General features: G+C 37.3%; 1 protein-coding gene across 1 annotated transcript in view; it reads right to left on the reverse strand.

The window, feature by feature from the left end:
- The window catches only part of LOC150108907 (muscle calcium channel subunit alpha-1-like), a 1,617,925-nt gene that overhangs the window by 991,477 nt on the left and 607,115 nt on the right, over positions 1–19,333 (reverse strand). Inside the window, exon 18 of the mRNA XM_090414483.1 lies at positions 13,258–13,475. Coding sequence (XP_090270609.1) covers positions 13,258–13,475 — 218 coding nt within the window. The remainder of the gene's footprint in view (positions 1–13,257; positions 13,476–19,333) is intronic.

The following is a 19,333-nucleotide window of genomic DNA, read 5'->3' on the forward strand; positions in this document are numbered from 1 at the left end:
TCAACTTATCATGAGGTACTCTATCAAAAGCTTTTGCAAAATCCAAGTATATTACTGTGTATACTTCTCCTCTGTCCTAGGAAGCAGTCACTTTATTGTAATAAGTAAGTAGATTACTAAAACATGACCTCCCTTTAGCAAATCCATGCTGTCCATCAAAGATTATACCATTGTTGTCAACCCAACTCTGGATCCTAGTTCTCACAAGCTTCTCCAACAACTTAACCACAACACCTGACACACAGATTGGTCTATAGTTTGATGCTTGAGTTCGATCACCTCCTTTATGAAGTGGCACAATCTTGCCCTCCTTCCACTCTTTAGGAACTTGACCAAGTGCAAGACTCGTATTAAAAAAATATGTCAAGGCAGGTGTCAACTCTCTGGCACACTCCTTCAGAATACGTGGTGATATATTATCAAGTCCCACAGCCTTATTTACATCTGGTTTACTCAACTCCCCAAACACCTCTTGCTCACTTACAGTCAGTCTCTCCTCCCCATCATCAACTGCTCTTAATCTCTCCATGAAGTCACAATCACAAGATTGAAAGATCTTTATGAATTGCTCATTAAGCATCTCCACAACACATTCTGCAACAGCTGTCTTTATACCATTTCCTCCAATCAATGTCATCCTTCCATAATCATTCTTTCTTTTGCTGGCTACATATCGAAAGAACTCCCTAGGATTCTTTTTGGCTTCATTAGCTAACTGCTGTTCATACCTCTCTTTAGCTACTCTCACCAACCAAGTCACCCTCCTTGCCTGGTCTTTGTAGACCTCATGAAATTGGTTACTTCCACTTCTCTTATGCTGTCTCCACAATGCCTTTTTTCCTGTATTGCATGCTTAATCTCTTTATTCATCCATCTCACACCTACCTTATTTAACCTTCTCACCCGTGGTATACATTTAGACATTGCATCTACTAAATAGTTTTCGAAAATCCCCCAAGCTGCATTGATCTCTTTTCCAGCTAACTCCTCATTCCATGCTACATCTGCAAGCTGTCTCCTGAGCTCTTCATAATCACCCCCCTTGTAGTTCCACATATACCCTTTTTTCACAAGGGTCCTTGCACTGATGGCAACCACCCAGGTAATCACCTCATGGTCACTTTCACCAATTGGTGGATGATTTGACACCTCATTGATAATTACATCCTCCGATGAGATGACCAAATCCAAGACCCTTAATCCTCGTGTGCCCTCTGTTACATACTGTCTGAGTTAGTTATCCCTCAAAAACTCAAGAAACTCATTTTCTTTACTTCCAGTCGCTATCTCTTCATTCCAGTCTATATTGCCATAATTAAAATCACCCATAATGATCACCCTTTTCTTATTTGCTTGGCTTATTTGACTATACATTTCACTATCACCACCATCCACATTACCAGGTCTATAACAACATCCCACCAAGTATTTGATTCTATTCACCTCTATCTCACACCATACTGCCTCAAAACCACTGGCCCTATTTCCCTCTTGCATCTCTACCGTGTATGGACATAACTCTTTCTCTATCATCAATAGCACTCCCCCTCCCTTTTTATCCCTTCCATCCTCACGAAACACATCATACCTTTCCATCTCTATTCCTGTCAGGATGTCGTCCTCATCTAACCATGTCTCACTTATTCCAACAATCTCTGGGTACACAGACACAATTAGTGCAACCATTTCATCCGCCTTGTTTCTTATACTTCTAGCATTGGTATACAAACACAACAACTCATTTCTGGATCTACAGCTAGTTCCACTGATACCATTCACTCGATGTGCTCTCTCCATGCTGGACTGGGGCCATTTCTCTTTCTGCCTCTTCATTTTAGAACCCTTTGCAACAACATCTGTTTCCTCTTGATCCCTGGTCATCCCATTACTTTCCTGCCTACACATGCTCTCACCTCCTCTTGGAGCATCCACCTTACTCACACTGTGAATCCCTGTCCACCCTGGGCCTCCCCGTTTCCCTGCTCCTCTTGCACACCCATTCTCTCATTTTCTATACTCATACCACTCACCTCTCCATTCATTTCCACTTTTTCAATCTCTCCTGTCTTACTCTCCTGCTCTTCCACATCACTCCCCTCTCGATCTGATTCATTCTCTCTATTCACTTCTCTACCTTCCAGCAGCAGTCTCTCCAAGCGACTCACACCATAACCACTCAAATGCAGTCCATCGCTCCCATACAGCTCACTTCGTCCCTCAAACTCATTCCATACATTAACAAACTGTACTCCCATCTCCTCACACATTTCAGCCAGAATACCATTCATAATCCTTGCTCTCCGCCTCATTTCACCACAATCATACCTAGGCAACACACTGACCACCCTTCCTGTCACACTATTCTCTTTTATCTTTCCAAGCAGTCTCTTGACATTCATTTTGACATGCTCTTTGTTCTCTCTCAAATCATTTGTACCAATTAATACAATTAACTCTTTTGCTCGCTCCCGCCTCATATCCAATGCCTCAATCACTCTACTTATTTTACCGCCTGGAAAACATACCTTGTGCATTTTATCCTCTAGCACACCTTTAATAATGGAGTCGCCATACAACGCCACTCGCTCATCTTTCGTTAACTCTTTCATGCCATCATGATTTATTTTAATAGTTTTGACCTGAATTCTCTTAATTTCATTTCGCATCCATTTCATTTCTTGCCTCATCCAATCTAATTCACTTTCCGAACCTCGCGACACATTCTCTCTATCATTAAATCTTTCTAACTTTCTAACTCTCGACCCCCTCTTCTCACATTCCCTCTCATTCATCCTTCTTTGTTTCCGTACTTTCGGTCCAACATACGTCCAACTTTCACTATCATTCTTCTCACTTTCACTCTCATTTATCTTTCTTTGTTTCCGTACTTTCGGACTAACATGCGTCCAACTTTCGCTATCATTCTTCTCACTTTTACTGTCATTCATCTTTCTTTGTTTCAGTACTTTCGGTCCAACATGCGTCGAACTTTCGCCATCATTTATTCTTTCGATTTTTTTTACTTGCGATTTCTGCATTACGCAAGTTCTCCTTTCATTCGTTCTCTCAATTTCGTTTCTTTCCACCTCACTTTCGTCCCTTTTAACATCCGTTACAGTTGTCAAATCGCTCTTTTTCTTTTTTCCTGATTTTTTAACATTTTTTCGCTTCTCTTGCTCACCATCCTTTTCTTTCAAACGTGCAATCGTGACACAATCGGTACTAGCACTTTCTGTCATCAATTTCATATTCGCATTCATTAGTTCTTCGTTCAGGTCACACTTCGCACACACACACCCTTCTTCCATCCGCACTAAACATCCACAAATCATTTATGTAATCAAAGGAATACATATAACAGACCTCACACTTAACGAAACGACTGAAATCTACATTCAAATCATGGAATGACAATGCCGCCACCATTTTTTTTTTTTTCTCTCTGCCGGTTACTAGGTCTAATAATAACGATTTCGTAATTTAGTTTAGACAAGAAAAAAAACCCACACTAATAATACAGGTAGCGTACAACGTTTACAGCCGCTCTTACTCAAACAATTACGCATATATACTTAATTATTCCTAGTAAAAACTTATCTGAATCAGGAGCTCTTCAAAACACGTCCGCAGCACTTGGCTCACTAGCGCCCACCTCACTGGAATAGAACTGGAATAGTCTTTCCAGTTCCTCTGGAACTGAAAAGAGTATTCCAGGTAAAGTATTTCACCGAAATAATAAAAAATAATGAAATAAAATCTACCCTATATATATATAAAATGATAAGCCTTTTTATGTCATGTTTTTCGAAATGTTTTGAAACTCAGGAGGCTACCCTGAGTGTCGAGTCTTCAAAATTCGAGTCATCAGAATTCAGGGGCAGATCCCCCTTTCGAGTTATCACAATTGAAGGAGAACTGGCCAACCAGACCAGACCAGTACACGGGGGGGGATAGCCCCCTAGTTAATAAATGAAATATATAAATAATAACTTGAACATTTTCACCTTGCCAACACTCAACATTGATGTGTGATATGGGTTCCAAATTTCTTGTTTCGGAGATATATATATATATTACAAAGTTTTGTAATAAAAATTTCTGCTACAATGAAGTTTGACATAATCAACAATATTATTACTACCTTATTTCTGTTTCTTGTGTGGGAGAAAAACGATAAAATGTCACTCTAATAATTATATAAGATATTATAATGGCAAAAATAGTAAGAAAAAAAATCATTTGCACTTTCTCTTCAAAACACAAAGAAAGAACATTGTAAATTCAGCTAGTGGAAAAGAAAATACTATATATTTTTTTTCTGTTATCTGATTTTTTTTCCTTCTAGTACAAAGAAGAAATCACTGCATATAACATGGAGTCTGCAGGAGGGAAAAATCTGGAAATTGGTTACATTATAACGAATAGAGAAATCATGTCAGAAAAATTATTCACGTAAGATTCTAATCTCAGCAGACATAACATTTTCTTCTAGATTACATATCTAAAGTAACTGAATCTTAGCTACTATTTTACACTAAAATGAATGGGTATGTTCCCCAAGTGATTTATGTTTGTAACAGCTGTCTTGCAAACGATTTATGAAATAAATTATCTGAAATATCCACAGATTGATTAGGTCTATCCCCCCCCACAAAAAAAAGAAGATTATGAAACGCATATGCACCTTTTCTTTGAAAATAATTCGAATCCTCTTTTTCAAGATAACTGTATGATTTAATTTTTAATTTTTGATAATAAAAGTGAAACTGTTCATTATAAATTAAGCAATTATTTTGGCATAAATAATGTATAAGCATGTAAACGAAATGTCAGTATTTCTGTTAGGATATAGGTAATCAACAATCGAAAAGGAAACAAGACATTCTTGACATATTCTGCACTACAGCCTGAGGCACTTTAGTGCGTCTTTAGTGTTCTTCCCTTTCTTCTCAATAGCACTGAGAGTATAATAAATTTAGTTTAATCCTTTATCCAAGTGTGAGCAAACAAAGTTTGCACCTGAAAGTATCTTCAGGACTAGGGTAAGGTGGTACAACACCATGGCACTCATTGCAAAGGTGGAGCAAGCTACCAACACTCCTTACTCAGCATCTCCCATAATGCAAAACACATCTCCTTGTGGATATGTCTAATGTTATGCATTAAGGGAAGGGCCACAACCCAGACTAGTTTCAACCTTTATTGAGGTCTCTTCAGTGGGAGCCAGGCTCAAGTGGAGATACCAGGCAGAAGCATTAGCAGGTCATCTCTACCTATTATCTATCCTATCATCTCTACCTATACTCCAAAAGGTTGATAGCACAATCTAGCATCTTGTCGATCAGATGCCAGGTTTGTTTCATGTTGTTTTGTGCAGAGATTAATTTATCTCTGAAGTAGTTTCTTTTTGTATTTTTTATGTGTTATAAGTCAGTTCCTTGTTATCTTATATTCAGTTTTTAAAGCTGTGTTATTTGGATATCGCTTCAATTCTTTCCATAGAGCGTCCTTTCTGCGTATTTCTAGGATTAAGTTTTGTGTTATCCAAAGATTTTGGGTTGTTCTTGAATGAATTCGACTTTCTTTGCAGCTTTCTTATATATTTCCTCCAGCGTGAGTTTAATGTTGTTGTATAAGATATCTGCTGAATCTGATGCCATGTATTCCCAGTCAGTTTTTCTTATTTTGTGGTTGACTATTTCTTCGTCTATTATTTTGTGTTGCTTTTCATCTGTGGGGCATTGCATGGATATTGTCTTAGTGTGCAGGCTTAGAGCCATGAGGTAATGATCTTTGCACTTTATGACTGATGCAGTGTAACTGTTTGATGGTGCTCGGATGTTTATATGATCTAAGGCAGGAAGCAGTATTTTCGAATGTTTCTTCTCTAGTACATGATGTTATTCTTATTATTATTATTAAACAAGACCTCATGGAGTCAAAGACTCATCTAGGAGGTCCTTTTATCTTACACACACATCTCATCATACCGTGTCTTAAACACATTCAAGCTACTTGCAGACACCACGCTCTCAGGCAAGGCATTCCAATCACTCACAACTCTGCACGAAAAAAACCTGCCTCTCACTCCCTTACTCACACCCTCCTTATACAGTTTCCAGGGATGACCTCTGGTTCTCCCCTGATCTCCCACTATTCTCTGTAGAACTTCTCCACCATTGATCCTATAACAACACCTTACCAACTTGTAGGTCTCTATCATATCTCCCCTCTTCCTTCTCTCCACGAGACTCTGCAAATTACATCTTTTCAATCTTTCCTCATACTCAACATTCCAGAGGTCAGAAACTACCTTAGTCAGTCGCCTTTGGACCCTTTTGAACATCTCTTCATCCTTCTGAAAACCCGTTGACCAAATCTGGGCACAATAGTCCAAGTGTGGCCTAATCAAAGCCTTATACATTGGAACAAGTATCTCCCTACTTCTACATGTCAGTGTCCTCCGCATCATTCCCAGAAGTCTTTGTGTTGTCTTCACAATTTTGGTGATGTGTCCCATAAATTTTAGATCCTTATCCACTATCACCCCCAGATCTCTTATTTTCTCTACTTCCAACAATATATTCTCACCAAGCATAAATTCTGCATCCCATCTTTGTTTTCCAAATTTTAAAACTTTACATTTTGCAACATTGAACTCACATCCCCATTTGCTTGCCCAATCACTCAATTTATTCAAGTCTTCTTGCAAGGCCACAACATCTTCACTACTCTTTATGGTTCGTCCCAACTTTGCATCATCTGCAAACAACTGAATATCTCCATCCAAATCTTCACCAATGTCATTAATATATAAGTTAAATAGTAATGGCCCTAAAACAGACCCCTGAGGCACTCCACTAGTGACTTTCCTTTTCCTGGATATTGCACCCCCATACACAACTTGTTGATACCTATCAGATAGCCAGTCTCCAATCCAATGCACTAATCTAATATCCAACCCCATCTGCTCTAGTTTGACTGTCAACTTATCATGAGGTACTCTATCAAAAGCCTTTGCGAAATCCAAGTATATTACTGTGCATCCTTCTCCTCTGTCCAAGGAAGCAGTCACTTTATTGTAATAAGTAAGTAGATTACTAAAACATGACCTCCCTTTAGCAAATCCATGCTGTCCATCAAAGATTATACCATTGTTGTCAACCCAACTCTGGATCCTAGTTCTCACAAGCTTCTCCAACAACTTAACCACAACACCTGACACACAGATAGGCCTATAGTTTGATTCTTGAGTTCGATCACCTCCTTTATGAAGTGGCACAATCTTGTCCTCCTTCCACTCTTTAGGAACTTGACCAAGTGCAAGACTCGTATTAAAAAAATATCTCAAGGCAGGAGTCAACTCTCTGGCACACTCCTTCAGAATACGTGGTGATATATTATCAAGTCCCACAGCCATATTTACATCTAGTTTACTCAACTCCCCAAACACCTCTTGCTCACTTACAGTCAGTCTCTCCTCCCCATCATCAACTGCTCTTAATCTCTCCATGAAGTCACATTCACAAGATTGAAAGATCTTTATGAATTGCTCATTAAGTATCTCCACAACACATTCTGCAACAGCTGTCTTTATACCATTTCCTCCAATCAATGTCATCCTTCCATAATCATTCTTTCTTTTGCTGGCTACATATCGAAAGAACTCCCTAGGATTCTTTTTGGCTTCATTAGCTAACTGCTGTTCATACCTCTCTTTAGCTACTCTCACCAACCAAGTCACCCTCCTTGCCTGGTCTTTGTAGACCTCATGAAATTGGTTACTTCCACTTCTCTTATGCTGTCTCCACAATGCCTTTTTTTTCTGTATTGCATGCTTAATCTCTTTATTCATCCATCTCACACCTACCTTATTTAACCTTCTCACCCGTGGTATACATTTAGACATTGCATCTACTAAATAGTTTTTGAAAATTCCCCAAGCTGCATTGATCTCTTTTCCAGCTAACTCCTCATTCCATGCTACATCTGCAAGCTGTCTCCTGAGCTCTTCATAATCACCCCCCTTGTAGTTCCACATATACCCTTTTTTCACAGGGGTCCTTGCACTGCTGGCAACCACCCAGGTAATCACCTCATGGTCACTTTCACCAATTGGTGGATGATTTGACACCTCATTTATAATTACATCCTCCGATGAGATGACCAAATCCAAGACCCTTAATCCTCGTGTGCCCTCTGTTACATACTGTCTGAGTTAGTTATCCCTCAAAAACTCAAGAAACTCATTTTCTTTACTTCCAGTCGCTATCTCTTCAATCCAGTCTATATTGCCATAATTAAAATCACCCATAATGATCACCCTTTTCTTATTTGCTTGGCTTATTTGACTATACATTTCACTATCACCACCATCCACATTACCAGGTCTATAACAACATCCCACCAAGTATTTGATTCTATTCACCTCTATCTCACACCATACTGCCTCAAAACCACTGGCCCTATTTCCCTCTTGCATCTCTACCTTGTATGGACATAACTCTTTCTCTATCATCAATAGCACTCCCCCTCCCTTTTTATCCCTTCCATCCTCACGAAACACATCATACCTTTCCATCTCTATTCCTGTCAGGATGTCGTCCTCATCTAACCATGTCTCACTTATTCCAACAATCTCTGGGTACACAGACACAATTAGTGCAACCATTTCATCCGTCTTGTTTCTTATACTTCTAGCATTGGTATACAAACACAACAACTCATTTCTGGATCTACAGCTAGTTCCACTGATACCATTCACTCGATGTGCTCTCTCCATGCTGGACTGGGGCCATTTCTCTTTCTGCCTCTTCATTTTAGAACCCTTTGCAACAACATCTGTTTCCTCTTGATCCCTGGTCATCCCATTACTTTCCTGCCTACACATGCTCTCACCTCCTCTTGGAGCATCCACCTTACTCACACTGTGAATCCCTGTCCACCCTGGGCCTCCCCGTTTCCCTGCTCCTCTTGCACACCCATTCTCTCATTTTCTATACTCATACCACTCACCTCTCCATTCATTTCCACTTTTTCAATCTCTCCTGTCTTACTCTCCTGCTCTTCCACATCACTCCCCTCTCGATCTGATTCATTCTCTCTATTCACTTCTCTACCTTCCAGCAGCAGTCTCTCCAAGCGACTCACACCATAACCACTCAAATGCAGTCCATCGCTCCCATACAGCTCACTTCGTCCCTCAAACTCATTCCACACATTAACAAACTGTACACCCATCTCCTCACACATTTCAGCCAGAATACCATTCATAATCCTTGCTCTCCGCCTCATTTCACCACAATCATACCTAGGCAACACACTGACCACCCTTCCTGTCACACTATTCTCTTTTATCTTTCCAAGCAGTCTCTTGACATTCATTTTGACATGCTCTTTGTTCTCTCTCAAATCATTTGTACCAATTAATACAATTAACTCTTTTGCTCGCTCCCGCCTCATATCCAATGCCTCAATTACTCTACTTATTTTACCGCCTGGAAAACATACCTTGTGCATTTTATCCTCTAGCACACCTTTAATAATGGAGTCGCCATACAACGCCACTCGCTCATCTTTCGTTAACTCTTTCATGCCATCATGATTTATTTTAATAGTTTTGACCTGAATTCTCTTAATTTCATTCCGCATCCATTTCATTTCTTGCCTAATCCAATCTAATTCACTTTCCGAACCTCGCGACACATTCTCTCTATCATTAAATCTTTCTAACTTTCTAACTCTCGACCCCCTCTTCTCACATTCCCTCTCATTCATCCTTCTTTGTTTCAGTACTTTCGGTCCAACATGCGTCGAACTTTCGCCATCATTTATTCTTTCGATTTTTTTTACTTGCGATTTCTGCATTACGCAAGTTCTCCTTTCATTCGTTCTCTCAATTTCGTTTCTTTCCACCTCACTTTCGTCCCTTTTAACATCCGTTACAGTTGTCAAATCGCTCTTTTTCTTTTTTCCTGACTCTTTAACATTTTTTCGCTTCTCTTGCTCACCATCCATTTCTTTCAAACGTGCAATCGCGACACAATCAGTACTAGCACTTTCTGTCATCAATTTCATATTCGCATTCATTAGTTCTTCGTTCAGGTCACACTTCGTACACACCCTTCTTCCATCCGCACTAAACATCCACAAATCATTTATGTAATCGAAGGAATACATATAACAGACCTCACACTTAACGAAACGACTGAAATCTACATTCAAATCATGGAATGACAATGCCGCCGCCATTTTTTTTTTTTTTTTTTTTCTCTCTGCCGGTTACTAGGTCTAATAATAATAATAATAATAATTATTGTTGGTATTAGGTTATATATGGATAGCATGTATAGGTATTGTACAGTGTTGTTCTGGTTTTTGTTTGCAATATTTATGTTTATATCGCCAATTATCGTTAGGTATTCGGTTGAACATATTTCTTGGCACGAAAGCCAGCAATTGAGTTCGTGGAAGAATTTGATCATTTTTAAGTTTGGTGGCATTAGTGATTTCGATGCAAAGGGTTTCAGCATGCTCAAACTGATAGACAGTTTCTTTTGCTATTAATTTATGTTCGATAAATATTAATATTCCACCCTTTCTTTTTGTTTGGTGGCATGATTTATGTTGTTGGAAGCCTAGAATTTGGAAAGCATTCGCTTCGTCATTAGTTATGGATACTTCTGTTAGGACCAATATATCAATAACACCAGTGTAATTCCTCAGATAAGCCTGTAACAATAACCAACGTTTTCGGATGCTTCTGATGATAATATGCAAGATTCAGAGTCCTCTCACTTTTTATTGTGTGTTGTTTCCATGCATCAAGCAAATCAAACATACAATTGCTGATGTATTCTGGTGTAATTACATCTATCTGATGGTTCACATTCATTTTTGTTGTGTTGGGGTCTTCTTTTTGGACTAATTTAGAATCTTTTGTTTCACTCTGGCAGCCTATCTATGTCTTGCGCTTTTTATTTGTATAGACTTTGAAGTTTGTGACTTTCTCAAGAAGCGTCTTTGATCCACAAAAATTGATAATTTTTTTCGGTTTTTGCTTTTCTTGCTTGGTACAACAGATTCTGATTGAATGGTGTTAAATACTCAGATGGTGATTGGTGTATTGTCTTGCGTAAGAAAGATTGGTGTATTTTCAGATATTGGTGTCTTGCGATGCGTTTAAGTCCTTGACAACTGGTTTTTTCAGTCTGCTGGCTTTTATGAGATTCTCTTGTAGACTTGCTTGTCAGACGAACTATGACTAGTGCAGGTCGTGGCAAGCCTTGTTTTTTGTTCTTCCTGGGAATCTGATTTATGGTCTGAATATCAACTGCATGGCCTAACATCTGAGATTTTCTGTGGATGCAGTTTCTGGAAGACCATTTATGACAAGATCTTCTTTATGTTGTTGTTGATTTAAAAGTTCATATTGTAGTTTTAGGGAATTAAGTTCTTGACGGAGTTCGGATGTGTCTTTCATCAATTTGTGTTGCGTGTCAGTTAGTACGTTAATGCTCACTGTGATGTCTTTTATCGTTTGTAAGATTTCTTCGACTGTTCAGTTATTATATTTAACAAGCTCTTCATATTTGCTAATTTTTTTTGTTATTTGTTTATTCTGTTTATCAAAGAGTTCTTGGACAAGATCTACTAAGCTGGCTCTTATATTCTCTAAACCTTTTTCTAGTAATAAATTTACGGAATTCAAATTATACGACTAACCGGTATTTTTTTGTCTGTTCAGTTCATCATCCGATTCTGCATCCGGTTTAATCAGTTGTGCCGTGGGTGGTAGCGTTTCTTTGTTCTCTCTGCAGTATATGCACTTCCATTCCTCTCATTTGGCATTGGATTTGCACTGCCATGTTGTTTCTGAAATTCCGGAACATGTAAAGTGAAGATTCCTAAGGCATTTCCTGAAGGTTATATGACTTCCGTCGGACGATAAATCCTTCAGGTGCTTGTTGCACTTCATGACTCGCCTTTCTTCCCTTGAGCAACTGTAAAGATGGCAATGTTCTTTGTTCTATGCTCGTTAGTGACCACGGTGAACTCTGTTCAATTTTCAGCACACTCATAATTTGGATTCCACTTGGCCGATTTCGATGAATTATAGAGTAATCCCTTGATTAGTGGTCGAGGGATTACTCTATAATTTTTTTCGATACTGAAATTCGATTAGTGTGCCTCTAAAATTCAATTAGTGCACCTATATATATATACATCTTAAAAATAAATGTTACAGATTTTAAAAATTTTCTATCTATACATTTTTTGGCTAACTATTTTAAAAAATCACTCACCAGAATGAAATAATTTAGTTACCGATTTAAAATGTTTTACAAAGTTATTTTTAATGGCATACTACACTACTTCCACGTACACTACGTTCCAAATTTTTACCACCAAAATTTATGTCATCTGCTATAGTATGCCCACAGATTTGAGACCCTTCGACACTTTTGTGCATGTCACAAAAAGGTGAATCCATTCCGATAATAGGATAATCAATCTGTCTTCTGGGATGAGTTGCATATTATTACAAGTCAGAAAATTAACTTCTCTTTTATGATCATTGTAGTTTTTAAATGGTAACTATTTTGCTTGTATAACAGTTGGGAAATTTTATCTATAAAGCACATGATTTTGTGTGCTGGCGACCAATTCTTACATCCTTCATTACTTTCTCCCCTTCAATGATAACTTCCAAGAGTTAATTAAATCTCATTCTGAAGAATTGAGTGATTCTGATCTGCGAAATTTAGATGCACAGCGGGAAGATCCTGAAGAATACGAAGAAAATTTAACCACTGATAGTCAAGCCAAAAGAGATTTCACAGATTTGAAAATATTTTTCATACAATCGACGTTTTTAAGCAGCAATGCTTAGAGCACTGCTGCTTAAAAATTCCTGAAGGTTATATGACTTGCTTGTGGACATTGTTTAAGCAGCAGTTTTAAGCAGCAATGCTTAGAGCATTGCTGCTTAAAAATGTAAGCAGTAAAATTTGCAGAAGAGTAGAAGAGGCAATAGGGCCATACCATCGGTTGTATGAAAAAAAGAAACAAAATGCCCTGACAAAATTCTAATGCATCAGTTTCTAAACTTCCTGGTTTAACTTAGTCAGTTATAAAATAATTTTTCAAACTAGAATATGTTAATATACAACACACATACACACACAATTTAGTAAGCTGAATTAAATTTCATACAAATCCTTTTAAGGAAAAATTTAAGCACTTATATAGACTTACGTTTTAATGATTGGAGTGTGATTCAACTGACTAGTTTCAATCTTCTCTGTCACTTTTTCCACATTTTCTTTCTCACATTCACTCTCACTTAATTTCCTTCTGCTTCTCCTTTTTCTTTTAGGGCGGAAATCTTCATCCAGTTGTTCAATTTCCAGATGCTCTTCCTTGCTAAGAGAGATACTTTCAGATTGCTTTTGCTCTTTTTCTGCTTCTTCCTCCTCCTTTGTAATGTACAGAATTCATACATAATGTGAAAGCAGAAATAAAATAAATAATAACTTTTGAAGTTCTAAATACATTTTTTCTTTAAACATTTAAACGGTAGTTAGCGAAAGCAAGAATTTAGAAGTGAAAGTTAGTGAAAGAAAGAATGTAAAAGAAAAGGTTAGCGAAAGCAAGAATGTAAAAGAGAGAGAGTAAATGTGTTGAATGAAAGAATATTATGACTGATGTAAAGAATGAACAGCTGGCTGCAATGTGGGAGATAGCTTGGTTGCACGAAGTGGTGCATAGAGCAAAGAATGAGCTGGAGTGAATGCAAAAATGTCTACTGAGTGGAAGGAGTGAGTGCCTATATGTTATATAGGCTCAGATCTTTAATATTGCAACTGCACAATGAAGCTTAGCTGGGAATCCCAGCCTGGGATCGTGATGACGTGCAACTTTGTATCGACCTATTGCACACACTGCAAAAAGCAGCAAATATTTTTCACTGCATCGGCCTCAGTTTGAGTGTGAATTGGCTTCAGTTTGGGGTGTGCTTCATCAGCAATTCACCTCGTGCTTGCTATGTTTTATGTGTTTTATAAAAGGTATGATTTAATTAATGTTTTTTATATATTGTGGCCCTATGCCCTTTAATTTAAATTTAATGTATTTTCTTTCATTGTATAAAATTAGTATAAAAATACTATATAGTAAATATATTTAAGCTGCAATCTCAAATAATAATATATATGCATAATGCAAGTTCAATAAATAATGATACCTTTTACAATTAATGTTAAAGATACCAAGCTATTTTAAACCTGGTTTTACTCCATTTCCCAAGGAAGCAAACAGACAAACAAGTCAAGTTTGCACCTGCAAGTGTTGCAAGACCAAGGCAACTCATGGTAAAAGTAGAATAAGCTCTGATCACTAATCTTAATATTTACTCATAATGCAAAGCACATCTCCTGGAGGAGATGTGATGCTTTGTATCAAAGGCAAGGGGCCACTATCCAGACCGGTTTCGACCTTTATTGAGGTCTCATCAGTGGGAGCCAGACTAGAAATACCAAGATTTTAGTAATGCAGAACTTATAAGTATTTTACCAGAACAAGTTACCATAAGGTGTTTTAACCTTATTAAATAAAAATCTCGGGAGGAGATATAAATGTAGAAAGTATTTTACCTTGGGTATAATGAATGTTAAAGATACCAAGCTATTTTAAACCTGGTTTTACTCCATTTCCCAAGTAAGCAAACAGACAAACAAGTCAAGTTTGCGCCTGCAAGTGTTGCAAGTCTAGCTAACCCTGCATGTAGTGCAAGACCAAGGCAATACATGGTAAAAGTAGAATAAGCTCTGATCACTAATCTTAATATTTACCCATAATGCAAAGCACATCTCCTGGAGGAGATGTATGATGCTTTGTATTAAAGGCAAGGGGCCACTACCCAGACTGGTTTCGACCTTTATTGAGGTCTCATCTACGTGCAGGGTCAGCTAGACTTACAACACTTGCAGGCACAAACTTGACTTGTTTGTCTGTTTGCTTACTTGGGAAATGGAGTAAAACCAGGTTTAAAATAGCTTGGTATCTTTTAACATTCATTATACCCAAGGTAAAATACTTTCTACATTTATATCTCCTCCTGAGATTTTTATTTAATAAGGTTAAAACACCTTATGGTAACTTGTTCTGGTAAAATACGTATAAGCTCTGTATTACTAAAATCTTGGTATTTCTAGTCTGGCTCCCACTGATGGGACCTCAATAAAGGTCAAAACCAGTCTGGGCAGTGGCCCCTTGCCTTTAATACAAAGCATCACATCTCCTCCAGGAGATGTGCTTTGCATTATGAGTAAATATTAAGATTAGTGATCAGAGCTTATTCTACTTTTACCATGAGTTGCCTTGGTCTTGCACTACGTGCAGGGTCAGCTAGACTTGCAACACTTGCAGGCGCAAACTTGACTTGTTTGTCTGTTCGCTTACTTGGGAAATGGAGTAAAACCAGGTTTAAAATAGCTTGGTATCTTTAACATTTATTATACCCAAGGTAAAATACTTTCTACTTTTACAATTAAAATTACTGTGATTGTTAAAATTGTTGTTAATAATAGATGCATCTATAAAGCATATTTCCATTGATGTGTTTTTGCGGTGTAATTGTAATTGTAGATGTTCATTTTTCCCAATGTGGATTATTTTTAATTAAGTTTTAATTTCAGGGAAATTACCCCTACCAGCATGGAAAAGAAAACGCATAAATCTGGATCTGAAACACAAAGAGCGACAAGAAGCAGAAAGGCAGGAATCAGCCAAGCGATGCAGGTCTATTACAGATTTTATAATATCACAACCACCATCCACATCGATGTACAGCTCTGCAACAAATAATCAAGAAGCAAGAAACAATACTCATGGTGATGATGCAATGACTTGTGAGTTACACGAACAGGAAAGAGCTCCTTTGAATGTAGAGACAAATACAATAGCATCCTTTACTCACTAACCCAGGCCCAGTACTTCTTCTGGCTTCATTGTTCTGGTATCTTTACTACCTGTAGATGCAACATCTGAACACATAGCTTCAACTTGTTACAGGGAATCAGATATACCTTCAGGCATAAATGACTTAGTTTCTGAAGCACAATCCTATAAATGAACCTACACAAGAAAATGAAAGATCAACTGCTGGAATCTTCCAATATTATTCACAAGCAAAAATCGGAAACAGTTTTTTGCTGAATATCCATTTTAGCCACTTGATGATCTGCCATTTGATGCTTGTTTGTATGAGAGGAAAATTATGAATGACTCAGTCCCAACAAAATGGCTAACATATAACAAAGAAATTAGATGCTTATATTGTTCATACTGCTTGGCCTTTGAGTCTCACAACACTTGTAATCCATCACCCTTTGTACACAGCTTTAGTGACTACAGGCGTATTAGCCAGAGCTTGGCTTTACAAGAATCGACAACAATACATGTCAGAAATGTCCGGCAATTTATCAGTGTGGTTAATGATGGCACCTTAGATAATTTTTTTGCAACTTCACTAATTAAAAAGAAAGAAGTGTTGAAGCAGAGGAGTATTGTCATGAGGATTATAAACATCATAAAGATGTCAGACAAGCAAGCAATTCCTTTTTGAGGTCACAGAAATGAATTGGCCTACACTCTGGATAATGAGGTTCTGAAACATGGCAATTTTTTAGCTACAGTGCAGTTGATGGCAAAATATGACCCCATTATGGCAGCTCACATTTCTGCAGTACAAAACAAGTCTACACAAAGAATCAAACAAATAGAACAACAAGGTAAGTCACAAAGTAAAGGCTGTGGTGGGACTTGTTACATACCTGAGTAAAATAATATTAACATGTTAATCCAAATTATGGAGAATATGATAAAAGAAAGAATTAGTCATGAAGTTTCTCAAGCGAAATATGATTCTATTCAAGTTGATTCAACACAAGATAATTCATCCCTCAATCAGTTTAGCATTATTATTTGGTATGTGCTTAAAGGTGTTATCTATGCGCAACTACTTTTAGTTGTGCCAAGTAATGATGGTACAGGACAGGGACTTTTTGATCTATTGATTGAAACATTACAGCATCTTAAAATTGATCTCAAAAAATGTTTATCTGATAGTATAGATGGAGCTGCAAGCTACCATGGCCAGTATAATCGTTTACAAAGTAAAATTACTAGTGTGGCTGATCAACATATTCATATATGGTGCTATGCTCATGTCTTAAATTTGGTGATAACTGAAACAACAAAATGTTGTGTGCCTGCAGTTTCTTTTTTCAGTTTGCACCAGAATTTAGCAATTTTCATGAAAACATCATACACAAGAATGACTGCATGGATAGAAGTTGTTGGAAAACATCTAGGAGAAGAAAAAATTAAACAATTAAAGCTAACTGGTGAGACAAGATGGTCAGGAAAATCCAATACAGCAACAACTATATTTGGACGTTTTGATCATGCTGCTGTCAGGACCTTTTGTAAATCTACTGACATGCTTATCAGTGATACAAGATTCAGACAAGTTTGATGCAAAAACAAAACAAGAAGCAAATGTTTTACTTCCAAGTCTTCTAAAGTTTGAAAGAGTATTAACAGCATTTACCTACTTGTATATATATGAAACTACAGCCCCGTTATCAAATTATTTACAGACAAGTGGATTAGATATGTTTACTGCATGGAGTTTAATAGATTCAGCTACAACCAAGTTGAAGGAACAGACAAGAACATTTGATAAAATGTAATGACAAGATTTCACAGCTGAATATGGATGAAAATCAAACATTGGAAATTGACTCTTTGGAAACAGCATTGTCAGTTAAGATGCAGAGGAAGAAGAGGAAGAATGGCAGATGAGCTTATAGATGATGAAGGAAATTTTTCAGATTCTCTAGCTGATTTTCAAGTAAATGTGTTTAACCTAATAATGGACCACATTGTCCAGTCACTAGATTCAAGCTTTGTACAACACAAAAAAATTGTATGAAGATTTATCCTGCTTGGACCCAGCAAAGTTTAAAACTATTGCAGAGAAGGGTCCTGAAGATGAGGCATTGGAAGTATTATTAAGCTGTCTACACAAATCAGCAAAGATCAAGTAATATTGGAATTGTTTTCTTTTGCTTCGAACTTTGATGTATTAAAGCTATGGCTTAATGATGGTGATAATATGAATTCCAGTTGCAACAATTAAAAATTCTGGCATTCAACCGACTTCATGACAAGGCATATGATAACCTTTATGAACTTTATAAAGTCATCTGCACACTATCAGTTACTCCAGTCCAATGTGAGAGGACATTTTCAAAGCTAAAGATCAAGGAAAAGGCTAAGAAATTTACTGTCTGAGGAGAACTTGGAATCATAGATGTTGCTATCCATTAAAAGGAATTGTTATATGAACTGGATGCAGAAGCAATTATTGACAGATTTGCACAATCATCTAGTGAATTCAAATGATTGCTCTTAATATAGTGGACTGCATGAAATATGCTTTTGAACTACCTGTTAATGTGTAAAATGTTCAGTACAAGCAAACTATTTAAAAATATCCACCATTTATTTAAAATTGAAAAAAATTTAAAAATTCAGTTATAACAATCTGCATTTACATTTAGTATCTACTGTATACTGCCAGTAATATGTGCAATATATGTACACTGTAATTACTAAAAAATATACATTTATTTCGCAAAAATTTTAATTGTACCTTTTTTCCATGTATGTATTTTTTGAAAATTTTATTTAGTTCTTATAAAAATTAAACGATAGCGTTATAGTTGTGTGTGTGTGCTCCCTTTGTCTCCTGGCAACCAATATTTTTAGACCCAGTCTGCCTCTAGCTGCAAGTAAAAGAAAAAATGTATATGGCAGAATGATTTTAAGGAATGCCAACAGTAGGGAGGTAACTGAATCACTTAAAATAGTAGAATTACTAAGTGAACCCTTTGCAAGAGTATATCATCCAGCAGGAATGAGAAAGCAAAAGGCTTGTACTGGAACTGAGGTAAATGAAATGGAGGTGCATGGCATATTATAGAACCTTTATGTGAATATAGATGTGAGACTGGATGGTATACCAGCCCAAGTTTTATGTGAAGTAGCGAGGGTATTGTCAGGGCACTTGACCATATTGTTTAATCTAAGTCTCAGCTCTGGGTTAGTCCCAAGGGAGTGGAAAGAGGGGAAAATAGCTCCATTACATAAAGGAGACCCCAAGACTGATGTAGCAAATTACCAATCGATCAGCATATCAGGAGGCGTTGTCAAAGTATTGGAGAAGTTGGTCAAGAGCAAAATACAGGAATGGATAGATGGAAAT

The sequence above is a fragment of the Typopeltis vanoorti genome, chromosome 2, assembly GCF_054136105.1.
Source record: "Typopeltis vanoorti isolate ZY-2024b chromosome 2, IOZ_Tvanoo_1.0, whole genome shotgun sequence".
Classification (NCBI taxonomy): Eukaryota; Metazoa; Arthropoda; class Arachnida; order Uropygi; family Thelyphonidae; genus Typopeltis; species Typopeltis vanoorti.